The sequence below is a fragment of the Chiloscyllium plagiosum genome, chromosome 17 (genome assembly GCF_004010195.1).
Source record: "Chiloscyllium plagiosum isolate BGI_BamShark_2017 chromosome 17, ASM401019v2, whole genome shotgun sequence".
NCBI lineage: Eukaryota > Metazoa > Chordata > Chondrichthyes > Orectolobiformes > Hemiscylliidae > Chiloscyllium > Chiloscyllium plagiosum.
In genome coordinates this window covers 50,937,823-50,952,486 of record NC_057726.1, presented here as the reverse complement: position 1 = coordinate 50,952,486, position 14,664 = coordinate 50,937,823, and the positions used below count along the sequence as shown (strand labels likewise).

Below are 14,664 nucleotides of genomic sequence, written 5' to 3'. Positions count from 1 at the left end.
TGGAGCGTCAGAGGCAGAGGGGTGACCTTAGAGGTTTAAGATCATGAGGGGCATGGATAGGATAAATAGACAAAGTCTTTTCCCTGGGGTGGGGGAAGTCCAGAACTAGAGGGCAGAGGTTTAGGGTGAGAGGGGAAAGATATGAAAGAGAGACCCCAGGGGGCAAGATGGTATGGAATGAGCTGCCAGAGGAAATGGTGGAGGTTAGTACAATTGCAACATTTAAAACACATCTGGATGGGTATATGAATAGGAAGGGAGGGGTTGGAGGGATATATGCTGTGTGCTGGTAGGTGGGACTAGATTGGGTTGGGATATCTGGTCGGTGTGGATGGGTTGGACCAAAGGGTCTGTTTCCATGCTGTACATCCGAATCCCTCTAGTCTGTCAACCTCACTTGTCTTCCCACTTAATTGTGTCATCCACAAACTTGGCCACTGTACTTCACTTTCCTCATCCAAATCATTTATAACTGGAATGAACTGTGGTCCTGAGTCTGATCCCTATGGCACTCCACTACAGTTGCCAACCTGAAAATGGCCCCTTATCCCAACTCTATTCTATTAAACAGACAGCAAGAGCGGCCTTATGTATTTTTTAAAAAATGGACCAAGTGAACGCAAGTCCCTTAGAGAATGAGATTGAGGAAATAATGAGGAACTATGAAATGGCAGAGGCATTGAATAAACCCTTTAAAACGAACAGTCTTTACAATACCATTCCTGTGTGGGGGGGGGGGGGGGGGGGGAAGAAAGGTGATGAGGAAATGAAAAGAAAATGAGCACAGACATTCATCACCAGAAGAAAAAAAAACTAGGGAAACTAATGGGGGTAAAAGCCAATGACATTACTTGGACCTGATGGGATGCATCCTAGATATAAAAGGAAGGGGCTAGGGAAATAGTGGATGCAAGGCAGCAGAAGGATTTTTAAATTCTCGTGTATAAGTCACAAAGCTAGTACCCAAGTTCAGCAAATAGGTAAGGCAAAGGAACAGTTGGCCTTTATTTCAAAAAGAAATGGAATATAAAAATAAGGAAGTCGTGCTGAAACTATACAAGGCACTAGGTAAGCCAGACCTAGAATGGTGTGAACAATAATCAGTCCCATTATCATATGAAAAGATATATTGACAATGTAGACAAGTTAGAGAAGGTTCACGAACCTGATTGCTGGGATGGAGGGATTCCTTTAAAGGGAACAGGATGAGTAGTTTGAGCCTTCACTCATTGTAGTTTAGAAACATGAGAACCACCTTATTTAAGCATTCAAAAGTTTTAAAGGAATTGAAAGGTAGATGCAGGCACGTTGTCAGAGAAGGGAGAAGTCTATATTTAAAGAGCACATTCTCAAGAGTAAGTGATCATCTAGTTAGGAGAGAGATAATGAGGAATTTCTTTGGATGGCAGTGAATCTCTGGAATTCTTTACCAGAGAGCTAATCGAGGTTGGGTCATCAAGTATCTATTTCATCCTTGAATATGTTTAATCATTATGACAGCCAATGATTATGGGAAAAGGCAGAAAAAATGAAGTGCTTATTAGATGAGGCATGATATCATTGAAAAGCAGAAGAGATGCAATGAGCCAAATAGCCTACTTTTGCCCTATATCTACCTGTGTAAATGTCTAAGATAGTTGTAGTAAACAAGAACATTAAGATTTTCCAAATTCACTTGATAATAAAACTCTTGAAGCATGTGAATAGTTAATGCCACTCCAATATCTTCTGTAGTAGCTGCAGGAAGCTGACTAGCAAAAACAAGCCACAGGTACATTTGAATATTTCCTAAACCTGCAAAATGCATAACAGTTGTACACAAGCAAGAAAAAAAAAATGACCCAGAGCATGCTACATCCGTCAAGAACTAAGCAATAAAACCACATTTGTCCATTTAACAAAATTTATTTTTGTATAAATATATTTACCAGCAAATGTCACCAAAATTAGCCATGTAAGTAGAAAAATAAAAATTGATTTTCCCATGTTGACAATATAAATTTCAAAACAGACATTTGATCATTACACAGCAGTAAAAACCCATAATAAAATGCTTAAATTCACATTGTTAATATGCTTAAAAAGGAGAATTCAAATTTAAATCACCCTTATTTTGATTTTACCAGAACAACTCATTTAGGAAGAGAAGTTACTGGTTAGAGGTTTCCACTACATATATTTGAGTGTTATATAAAAATGGTACAATTAACTCAAGTGAACAGGATTTACAATGAATGCATGTGACAATGATTAGTTACTAAATGTTTGCTAATGTGGTTTAAACTGGAGACCAACACCAAAATTAACATGCTTCAAATAGAACATTACTTCAAACAGTCTATATTAGACACTACATAAATGACTAAGTACAGCATTGCAGATTTTTCTATTCTATCTGGTACTCTGGTCATAACACCACTTCAGTAAGCATTACATTGCAAGCAAATCTGAGATGATTAACCACAAATGAATGTGGAAACACTCCTCTTTGAGATATACAGAATGAGGAAGTGGAAGAATAACAGGAAATGGAACCTTTCTGATCAAGTATTCCATTGTCTATCAGTAGGGCTAATGCTTGATGGCAAGTCAACGAGTGTAGTCAGGTTTTGTTACGTAAATGGTTTTGTTAACATTAGTCTGGACTTTCATCTATTTTCCCACAAAAATCACAAATCAGAAGTGCACTCACTGGATAGGTTTTGATACCAAAAATGCATTTTATTAAAGAGGAAGCAATCCCCCACTCCAAATGCAAATTTTAATAAACTAGATCAGCACACAGTCTGGAAGAAAGCAACAGAAGTAGTGAGAGTGCTGAAGGGGAACAAAATGCAAGTCAGGAAGTAAAACGAGAGAGATAATGGAAGAATCAAATGACAGATAAAAGAGGAATAAAAGAAGTGTGTAGGGTAAATAAATGATAGTGGGAAAGTAAAAATAAAAATCTGGCAGAATCTAGTCAAGAAAATTTGGGCTCTTCACCTCCACAACACACTGTATCCCAGGTAAGATGAAAGAAAGCAACCTCTTAATGCCATTTTATCACTGACATCTAGAATCCATAAATGCATTAGCCAAATTAGAGTCTTCCTTTCACTTAGAGTTTTAACTCCCTAAGATGGTTGACATCAGGAAAGATGTGATTAAAGTGCCAATACATAACCTATCGCTTCCTAGTTAAGCCTAGTATAGTCCAGAGCCTCATCAGCTGCACAGCCATTGTAAGTTAAAATGTAGCCCATTCACTATTGCTAGACTATTTACAACAGTTAAATATTATTCCCTGGTAATTATATTACCAGGAAATAGAAACAATGGTTGAAACTATTAGAATATTACAACTTGGAGATGCTTATTCAGATGTCCAACGTCAAGCTAATAGGGCACCATGTAGGCAACAATACTAAATGATTGGTATGTTTTGCCAAAATGGAAATAATGCAAAAAAATGGAGAAATCTGAGCAAACAGGTTAGAGGGCTGCTTTTCTCTATTTTAAACTAGATCCATTAAACAGTTGCAAACAGTCCTAAACAAGCAAAACTGAGTGCTAACTTTAGCAGGCCGAACATGTAAATGAGATTCTCTCAAAGTGTACAATTATCCAAAATGGTTAATTTTAATAGAAAAAATTAAAACTGTTGGCACATCTGAACTGTGTATGTGCACAGTAAGTGCTGCATTTAAAACACAAGCTGACAGCAAATGCTAGCCATTAAAATTCCTTTCCAAGTTTCAATTCAAAATGAAAAGCAGTGCACACACACTGTCTTCAGTAATATTGCACCTCACTTCCAGAGTCATGCCCTATTTTCAACTTGTGCGCCAGAGTAATTAGCTTAGCTTGGCATGTGGATGACATTCATGTTCATTGGCTCAGCAAAAATACTTGCAGCAGCAAACTTACATAGAGATAACCACACTTATTTGATATTTTTGAAGCAGCCAGAATGTATTACTACAGAAATGTAAGGCTGGTCTAGGGGTGGAGTTTTGGATCTAAACTGCGACTAAAAATATACCCAACACCTTCTGTATTCCCAGCAATATACATTTGATAGAATGATTGTAGGAAAAAATTTACAATCAGAAATGGGAAATGAAGAATAGGATGCATTTGCCAATGTGTTGATTGCACAATAAGGGCTGGATATGATCATGAATTACATTAGTGTTGGAATGATGGTTTTTCATAGTCACTGTCAAACAATTATTCCTAAAAAGTTTTGAAATTACCATTAATAGCAAATTATATAAAAAAGGAACGCTCATAAAATAGAGACCACATATTGTTGTGTAGTAGAGCTTGTTCACTTTGTTTAAGCTATTAGCTGCAATACTTCAGTTCTTTTGCGTATACACTTAAGTTGCCGAACCTTTGGTAACCTTCAAATGGAAGGGTCTAGTTTGCCTTTACATAGTTACCCCACTGCTTAAATATTGAAATATGGCAGGTGAATCAAAATACAATTTCCATATTGCAAACGAAAAGTTTAACATTCTATTCTTACAATAAATATGCATACACTATAATAGCCTTCAGACTAAAAACGTCATGTACAGTTGAAACATGTGCAAAAAAAATGACATTTAAAGATATGCAAGTGGACCATGACCTCTTTTGGCTTTAAGTTTTGTTTTTACAAAGAACAAATCTCAGCACTCAAGATATTCAATAAAAAAAGTTAGTGCACATGTCCTTTGTTCGAGCTTGGCAATCCACAACATTCACGCTGTTGCCAATTTCTGTTATTTGAGCAGCAAATGATTGGCATGAACCTTGGTTTGGATTCCACAGGAATATAGGTGCAACCTATATGCAGTCACAAGGTGGAGAAAGTTGGGAGACTGAGGCTTGTGCCCCCAGGTCCTCTTGGATGAGCAGAATACCTTCTGCTACAAAGTTGCTAGAATCCGCAGAAAGGCTATTGCAACAATGAAAAACACCTGTCCGACTCCCAGAACCAGAGCTTCAAGGGGCACCATTTGCTTTGTTGCAGCTCTGTAGACACCAGCAATAGCTGCACCTGCAAAACAGTTGAGTGGCTTGTCACTTGGCAATGATACATTTAACATTCAGATCCAAGCAGCAACATTACTAAGTAGATCTGATAACACAAAAGCCAAACAATGTTTCAACCTCAGCAAATTTGGTCAATGAAAGTAAATTACACTTATATAGTACATTAAACAGAAAGATGTCACAGATCCACAGAAAGTCAGAAGTACCTCAGTACACTGTTTCTATTTTCTCTCCATACCCTTTGATCACTTTAGCTTTATACACTTAAATGGTAAGGTCCTGGGTAGTGTTGCTGAACGAAGAGACCCCTGCATGCAGGTTCATTGTTCCTTGGAAGTAGAGTCACAGGTAGACAGGATAGTTTGTAGACTTACTTTATTGGTCAGTGTTTGGAGTATAGGAGTTGAGATGTCATGTTGTGGCTGTACAGGACATTGGTTAGGCTACTTTTGGAATACTGTGTTCAATTGTGGCCTCCCTGCTATAGGAAGCATGTAAAACTTGAAAAGGGTTCAGAAAAGATTTACTTGGATGTGGTAGTTGTGGGTATGGTTGTCGAGGTAGAATGCCGATTTGAAGATGTTTTATCCCCTGCCTAGTTGACATCTTTAGTGCTTTGGAGCCTCCTCTGAAGTGCTGTACTGTGCCTTCTGAAATTTATTTCGTTCTGTTACTGTTGCTTCCAGTTGCCAGTTCTGGTCTTTCATTGTACTGGCCAGTATATTGGGTCCAGGTCAATGTGCTTGCTGATAGAGTCCATGGATGAGTGCCATGCTTCTAGAAATTCTCTGGCTGTCCTTTGTTTAGCTTGTCCTATGATCATGGTGTTGTCCCAATCGAATTTATGATCCCTGTCATCCAAGTGTATGGCTACTTGGGACAGCTGGTCATGGTGAGTTGGTGTTTGGGGATGCAGATTGTTAGTGGTCTGCCTGTTTGCCCTATATAGTATTTCAGGTAGTCTTTGCACAGAATCTTGTGCAAGACTCTCGTAATACGCTATGGGTATCGGGTCTTTGGTCCAGGCAAGTTGCTGTCTGAGCAGGACTGTCAGTTCAGAGTTTCTTTTAAAATACAAGGTAGCGTGGCTAGTGAGTTAGGTCGTGGCATCTCCTTGTCATATTGCTTGTCTGTTGGACATCTGCAGATGAAGTTGTGGGGAGATCTGTTCTTGGTGAAGGTGCTGCAGTGTGTTGTAGCCATTTTGAACAGGGTCCTAATACAGCATCGTGTGTGTTTGGTTGGTTGTTGTTGCAATTCAGAACCTGGTTAGTGTGTGTAGCTTTCCCATACATTTTTTTGGTGCATTCACCGTTCTGTGTTCTTTGGAATGGGAGATGATTGTTGGTTTCCCCCTCTTTTATAAATATGATCCCTGCAAGTATGGTGTTGATGATCGGGTATGTGCTCTCTATTTCTGTTCTCAATGTTAAAGAAAAAAGTGTCATCTATGTATCGGATTCCAGAAGATGCTACAGTGACACTATTTGCATGGATGGATATTCCATCACAATCCCAACTTGTATAAATGGTTGATAGGCTTTAAAAAAGGAGTCAGATGGATAGTACATGACAAACATCTCAGACCTTGTACCTGTTCTGAGAAGCTAATATTTGTTTGGCTGGTCTCATCAAGAGTCTGGTGATTTGCAGAATATGGATTGGTGGTGGTGTTGGAGTTAGGTCATTGATTGCCAAGACAAAGCAGTTAAAGACACTCGTGTCACTTATCATTCATGAGCCCAAACACAAATGTAGTCCAGTACTTGCAGAATACAGACTGGACTGTTTTCATAATCTTGCTAGTTGGCAATGGAACTGATCAATTAGCAAACATCAGTAGTGTGATTTTATGTTGGAGGGAAAACCATTGATGAAACAGCTGAAGATAGTCAGGCCTTGGATACTTTATTGACTAACTCCTTCAGGCCCACTAAGGCTCGGATGACCAAACTTCAACACACCACCACCAAGGAAATCAGTGCTAGTTAGGATTCCAAACAGGAGAGTTTCCCCAAAAACCCCACTGAGTTCAGTTCTCAATGATTCTGCCTTGACATTAAAAACCTTGAAGTGACCTGGTCATTCGGAAACTTTAGAATAGAAGAAACAAATATTAAGAAACCATTGTTAATTTATGAAATAAGTCAAGGTAAAAACTCTTACTGGTCAACACTGTTGCAGTGATTGGACCCAAGATTCCAGCCAGGATACCTAGAGACATGAATCGTCCATATTTGTGGCGCCTCAGCATTACAAATGCCAGTAATCCAGCAGGAACGTAGATAAAAACTGTGGACAGCAACGCCCAAAGGAACACTGCGTACCACATCTCTGCATTTCAACAAAAAAGGAAATAATTAGACCAAAGCCAAAAACCATATTGGGAAAAAAAAAGCAATCTTGATGCTGAGGAGAATCCATAGATCCTATTCAACAGTGTTGCGCCCTCTAGGAAGATAACATTCAGACCAAAAATAAAAATCTTTTAGTTCAAAAGGATAAATGCATAAGAAATAGTTGAGTAGGCGTTTGATCCATCGAGCTGGTTCAGTTGGCTTGTCCCTCAAGACTACTGCCCCACACTATCCCAAATCACTTATTAGCTAAGCATGCATCACTGGCTATCTTGAAATATACTAAATGACTGATGTGATGCCTCATCGGAGTATCATGCTAGAAACTAAGCTTCGCTATCTCTGGAAAATCCCTAAACTCACCAGATAAATCCCTAATAAACCTAGAATGTGTTTTTTGTCAACCTTGGTTTGTGTACTTAACAGAATGACTATTTATGACAAATAGATTCTAGCTAGAAGCAAACAATCGTGAGCAGTCAAAATATAATTATTAATTAAAAGGAGTTCCTTCAAACCCCTCCCACATACATACAAAAATGATTGGTCTTGTGAGTGGAAGAGAATAAAATGCTGGGAAGTAGAGCAATGGAGGAGTTCCTTTGGTTTCCCAAATCTTTCAGTTCTTCCATTTCTTCACAGGAAGCAACAGCAAGTGTGTCTTAAAGTTTCAACTTATTGGTTAAAAATCAAGAGCTTGAAGTAACTGCTGGGAGAAAATAAACTTCCACAGGTTTTAGGTATTTAATGAGTGAGCACAAGAACTGGTCACAAATTCACAAACTAACCAATAAATTGGTGTTGGACAAATTTCAGTAGGTCTGGCAATATCTGTTGAGAAAGAAAGCTGCCGGACATACTCTCCTCCAGAATTGAACTTAAAACATTAACTTGTTCTTCTTGCCATAAATGCTGCCAGACCTGCTGAGTTTCTCCAACATTTTCTTTTTTCTTCATATCAACAGCATTCACAAATTGTTTTGCTATAGCTGATCGCCTCTTACTTGGTAAAAGAGAAGGGCCCAGAGCTGAACCATTGCTTCTTGTATCTTCTTCCACTGCTGACAAAGTAGCAGTGTGAACAATTTATAGCAAGTTTCAGTAACTTTAAAAAAAAGTACAATAATTCCTCAGTCTGTTGTTGGAAAACAGTCTTTTTACCATATCAGTTCACAATTAAAATTAAAGTAAATAGAGGAGGTCTTAACCCTGTGAATCTACAGATCTCTAGGGTAGAGAAATCACAGAATCTCAGAATTTCTTCTTGCTTCAGTACCAAATAGTCAACCCCTTTGTTCGGTGTGGCTCTGTTCTATGTGCCCAACAAGCTCATGCTGGACTGTCACTGACATGCAAAAGCATTGGTTTGAGTGCTGCATGTTCTACATTGAAGAATTTTAAAATTAATAATTGAATTGAGCAAATATTTAAAGGCTAACTATTGACTGATGCAAACACATCTTTTAATGCAAAGAGCTGATCTGGACTTTAAAACTCAAAGATAAAAGCTAAGCAGAGGAATTAGCTTTTGGAAAATAAATGAGGGTGGGACAGGGGGGCAAGCCCTTACAATTTAAGGAGGTGGGGCTGGTGGCAGCACAGAATCAACTGATACCAAAGTCTGACTTGCCAGGTTTCCCCCCCCCCCCCAATTTTTCCAGATGAAATTCAATTTGTCATTTTTCTGCCCATGTGACCAGTCCATTAATATATTTATGTATAGATTCTCTTATTCACGACCATACAACCAGATTTTAGAAAAGTGCTTAATTATATTCCCCATTTGTTGTTAACTGGCAAGAAACATTAATGCCATGTGTGCAAAACAATGACAACTAATCAGAAAGAACACAAAGGAACTTTGATTAGGTTCTATGTCATTGCCATCACTGTATCCATCAACAACATCTTGGGGACTAACATTGAACAGAAACTGAACTGGAAAAGCCATATAAATACTGGCGCTACAATAGCAAATCAGAGGCTAAGAATTCTGTAACTGTCTGCAAAGCCTCTCTACCACACACAAATTACGAGTGATGGAATACTTTCCATTTACTTGGATGAATACAGCTCCAACTATATTCAGAAACCATCCAAAACAAAGCAGTTCAATTGAATTTATGATGGGTAGGATGCCAGTCAATAGTCACTCCCTTCACCACTATTGCACAATGGCAGCTGTGTACCCATCTACAAAGGTGCACTGAAACAGCTCATTAAGACTCCATAGACAGTACCAATCCAATTCATGACCACTGTCACTTAGAAGAGCAAGGGCAGCAGTACATTGGGAACACCACCACCTGCAAATTCCCCTTTAAGCCATACACTACCCTGATTTCTAAATCTATTGCAATCCCTCACTAATTTTGGGTCAAATTCCTAGCACTCCTGCCCTCACAGGAGTCGTAGTCACTTGGACAGTGCAAAGGATTACAGTAGTTATAAAGGCAATTCACCATCCTATCTCCAGGAGATTTAGGGATGGCAATAAATATTAGCCTAGCCACCAAACCCACATCCCAGGAATGAACAAGAAGCCCTAGCATGCCTGATAGTTTCCCCCAAATGCCATTGATACCCACTGATTGGAGAAAGGAAGACAGTGGTGGTTGTCAGATCAATTGTCTCAACCCCAAGTTAGCAGGCCAAGAGTTCCTCCAGGTGGATTTTTAAAAACATGTTATGGCATACCTCGAGCAGGTGGAACTTGCTGAACCACTGATCATCAACATCCTGGGGACTACCATGGTCAAGAAATTGACCTGCAAATGCCATGTAAAAACTGGGGCTAGAACTGGAGGCAGAGTTTGGGAAATCTATGGCAATTAACTTGTGCCCTGATTTCCCAATTCAGTGTACAGTATAGCAAGAACTTTCAGAGGTGTGAGGACACTTTCCACTTGCCTGGAAGAATGCAGCTTCAACAATACTCAAGGCTTGACACTATTCAAGACAAAAGCAATCCACCGCCCTCAAATTTCACTCCCTCCACCATGGATGCAGAGTCATGGTGTGTACTTTTATAAAAAAGGCACTGAAAACCTCAAAGCTCCTGAGTTAGCACATTCCAAATAAACCTTTGTTACATAGAAGGACAATTAACCATCACCTGGAATTCCCATCCAAGGCACACCCCACTCTGACTTGGAATTATATTGCAATTCGTTCCCTGTCATTTAGTTAAAACTTCTGGAACTCCGTGACTATCAACACTACAGCAGATAGATTGCAGTCATTCAATAAAGTAGCTCACCTATGCCTTTTCAAGGGCAATTAGGGATGGGCAGCCAATGGCCTTGCCAGTGACACACAAATCCATTGGAAATGAATGGTTGTGTGTAACATTTACACTCAAGTTGACATGTATATGGATATTCACTGAAAAACTGACCTGAATTGTGACCTGGTTGCAGATCCATATTTTGTGCACTTGTTATTGTGCAAATGTCAAAATTGCCACAGACCATTGCGAGCTGACTTATAGAATCTCACCAGACTGTAGATATCAGTCAAAAGTTTATCATTGTCATGAGTTTTTCAGATGAGACACCATCTTAGCTACACAGTCCATGTGGTGCAACTAGCAATGCCACTATGTTAAGGAGGATGAATCAGGATGTTTTTTCTAACAATAAAGAGATGATTATGCATTGCCAAATCAGGATAGTGTCAAGATTTGGAAAGTAACTTGGAGGTGGTGCTAATTTTCTCACAGACCCACTGCCCTTCTAAACAGGAAGGTAAAGGCCATGGGCTTGAATGTGCAGGTGTTTAGGCAAGTTTCTGCAGTACATCTAGACAGGACATACTGCAGTTACGTACGTGCAGTGGGAGGGAATCAGTGTCAAAAAAGATGGATGGGCTGTTTGGCCGAGATAACATTGGAGTTCCATTGCTTGGGGCAGGTGGGGAATATTTTAGCACATTCTTGATTGGTGCATAGTAGATGGGGGCAAGGCTTTGTAGAAACCAGTTGCAAGTACTCAATACAAAATACCCAGTTAAACTGCTCTTGTAGCTATGATATTTAAATAGCTGTTCCTGATAAGTTTCTGGCCAATGGTAACCTCTTGATATTGATGTTTGTAACACTACTGTTGAACACTGAAGAGAGAGTCATCGTCTGGCACTTATATGGCACAAGTGCCACTTCTTACTAATCAGGTGCACATTGGCACAGTGTGGTGACTGAGGAATTCCAAATAGAACCAAACACTCTGCATTATCAGTGATTATCCCCATTTCTGGGCTTGTGATAGGAGGATGGTTATTGATTACTGAGGAACTTCTACAGTAATGTCCTGAAAATGAGATGATTGGCCTCCAACAACCCAATCATCTTTCTTGCATTATGCACAAAAGCAAGCATTGAAGAATTACCCCAATATTTACTGACATGCATTTTACTCTAGCTTCTTGGTGCACCAGACTCTCAAATGCAGCCAGACAGAAAAGCTACAGGCATCCACAGCAAGATTTAAAAAAAAACACAGAACCTAAATGAAGTCTTGAAGAGTATTGGTAAATGTTTCTTGATTGCACACCCCAAATAGACACAAAGTTATTGGCTGGGTTAAACTTGTTTCATACTGTGGACAGGACATCCTGGACATTTTGTTTTACTTTGTGGTTCGGATGTTAGCCACATAAATTGCACTGCAATAATTTGGCAAGAGGTCTATTGAGTTTTAGAGCACATCTTCAGTACCAGCCATGCTTGTAGTAGACCTCAACAAGCTCATCTGATTGTGGGTTCAAGTGTGACAATATTTCTCTCTTCAATACTTGGAACACAAATCCAGGCTGACTCTCCACTTCACCGCTGAGGAATTATTACACTGTTGAGGTACCCATCTTTCAATGGGCAGTTAAACCAAAGCCTGTCAGGGCTGTGGAGGCAGAAACCCTCATAACATTTAAAGTAGTATTTAGACATGCACTTGCAATGCCAAGGTAAACAAGACTACTGGCCAAATGCTGGAAAAGAGAATTGGAATATGCTGATTATTTTTGATTAGCACAGACATAATGGGACAAAAAGGTTTTTTTCTCTGCTGTAAATCTCTTACTCTAGAAGCACCATCAGTCACCTCAATTAAACAAGCAAGAACTATTGATGCTATTTCAAAGCACTGCAGACATGTTAACCCCCAATGTTCTAGGTAATATTTACCCAACAAAACAACATTTTTTAAAATGTGGACACTCTTACATTGTATGTTAGAGGAGCATGCTGCATTTTCCTACCTCAAAAAAAATTCATTAGTTTTAGGCACTTTGCTTTTCCGAGAGCTTCTAGTATCCCAATTTTTTTTTAAAAAAAGAAAACATTACAGACTGGATTTTGCCCTGGCTCAATCTTTCATGCATTCAGTGCACTCAGCTTTATGATAATAACACTGATGCCACAATATAAAATTACAGAGAGAGCGATATGCAAATAAATAGATATGTTGGAGCCCTATGATCTGTAAAAATAGTGAGTAGCAGGAAGTTGAGGGGCGTAGGGAGGGGGTACAGATAGATAAAAACAATGACTGCAGATACTGGAAACCAGATTCTGGATTAGTGGTGCTGGAAGAGCACAGCAGTTCAGGATGCTGCCTGAACCGCTGTGCTCTTCCAGCATCACTAATCCAGAAGGGGGTACAGATAACTAAAGCGTTCATTAGTATAGGACGAATTAAAAAGAACAAATCTTAAAGAGTTATCAGGAACTTGTTTGGATCTGATATACGACTGGAAAAGTCTACACTGACAGGCAAATAAACAGTAGAACATTGCTTATACAATCCTATTCAAAAGGTGCATATTCCGACTTTGAGAAGGTTAATCTAGTAGCGAAAACTCGAGTCGTCGAGGTGTCAAATTATCTAAATGCAGCACAGGTTCCGTACCTCAGCGGTCAGTGATACGCCTCAAGACTCCAAAGGGTGGGAAAGACAGCGCAAAATACGCCGAAACGAACTTTAGACTTTCTGAATAAAAACCGAAAGAACTGCGGGTGTTGGAAGTCAGGGGTAAGAAAATTGCTGTAAGAGCTCAGCAGGTCTAGCAGCATCTCAGAATAGTTCTGAGGAAGGGACACTGCATCCGAAAAATTAACTGATTTCTCTCTAATAGATGCTGCCAGACCCTGCTGAGCTTTTCTAGCAATTTCTCTTTGCGTTGCTGGACCCCGTTGTTCGTTCGCGTTAATTTCAATGGCAACGAGTCATCACGAAAGCTCTCAAACTGAACACTTTCAAAGCATCCCCCTGCCCAGACCAATAATATAACCGATACTTGAGCGAAAGCGGCGGGGGAAGAAAGGGCAGGATAGAAAACGCAAAACGGGCGTTTATTATAGACATTGACCCAGGGGAATGTGCGGAAACGAACTGAAACTCCCGTGGGGCCGCCGCGGACCTTGGAGCCACCCGAACAGATCGGGGGCTGGCATCGAGCCCGTCAGGACACTGCACTCTCCTGACCGGCTACAGTCAGATCGATAGACCCCCCCCCATGGAGACGGTAGCGAGGAAGGGGCAATATCAGTGCGGCCACCTTCAGTCCGTCCCTCCACCCGTCCATCCAACCGTCCCTGGGGAGCCGCCTACACTCACCGGAGAAATGGCATAAAGATGCGGTGACGTTTCCAGAGCAGGTCGTGTTGCCGATCCGGGGGACCAGGCCCAGGCTCAGGATCTGATGCACCGTCAAGCCGCCGCCGAATGGCATGGCTCAGCCATCAACGCAGTGCCGACCATCTACTACGACGGGAAGCCCGGATCCGCCGTCATTAACATCATCATCGCCGCCACCGCCACCATCACAACGAACCGAGTGGGTGGAGACACCGCCTGATCGACACTCCTCTTCGCCATTTAGAGACGGCGCCTCGACGCCCGCCCGCACACCTGCCCAGCGGGCAAAGCCAATCAGAGTACGGCACAGACCGTCTCCGCCCTCTCCACACACGCCAGCTGGAAAACCAATACAATGGAGCAAAACATGACCACGTGGGGAATTACAGCCAATCGTTGCCAAGTAGTGATGGGTCGTCCAACACCCAATCCTACGTCATTGTGATTGACGTGCAGTCTGACCAATAATACCTCAATATGTCACAAACGGGCGAAGGCTGGTGGAACTGAAAATGGATTACCTCGGCCATGGATTGATAATCGGCTGATTCGGCACGCATTCTATTTCAAATATTCTCGGGATAAATGTGTTATGATCTGCGCCTGTCTCCTTTGTGAGATGTTGCAGGTCTTCTTTTTCCCTCTCTGAG

General features: G+C 40.6%; 1 protein-coding gene across 1 annotated transcript; it reads right to left on the bottom strand.

The window, feature by feature from the left end:
• Positions 1-2,645: 2,645 nt before the first annotated feature.
• On the bottom strand, positions 2,646-14,664 carry tmem170a (transmembrane protein 170A). The gene is made up of 3 exons (XM_043707046.1): positions 13,994-14,664; positions 7,192-7,359; positions 2,646-5,029 (listed from the first exon to the last, which is right to left on the bottom strand). The coding sequence occupies exons 1-3, from the start codon at positions 14,106-14,108 to the stop codon at positions 4,899-4,901; spliced, it is 414 nt and encodes a 137-aa protein (XP_043562981.1). The 5' UTR covers positions 14,109-14,664; the 3' UTR covers positions 2,646-4,898.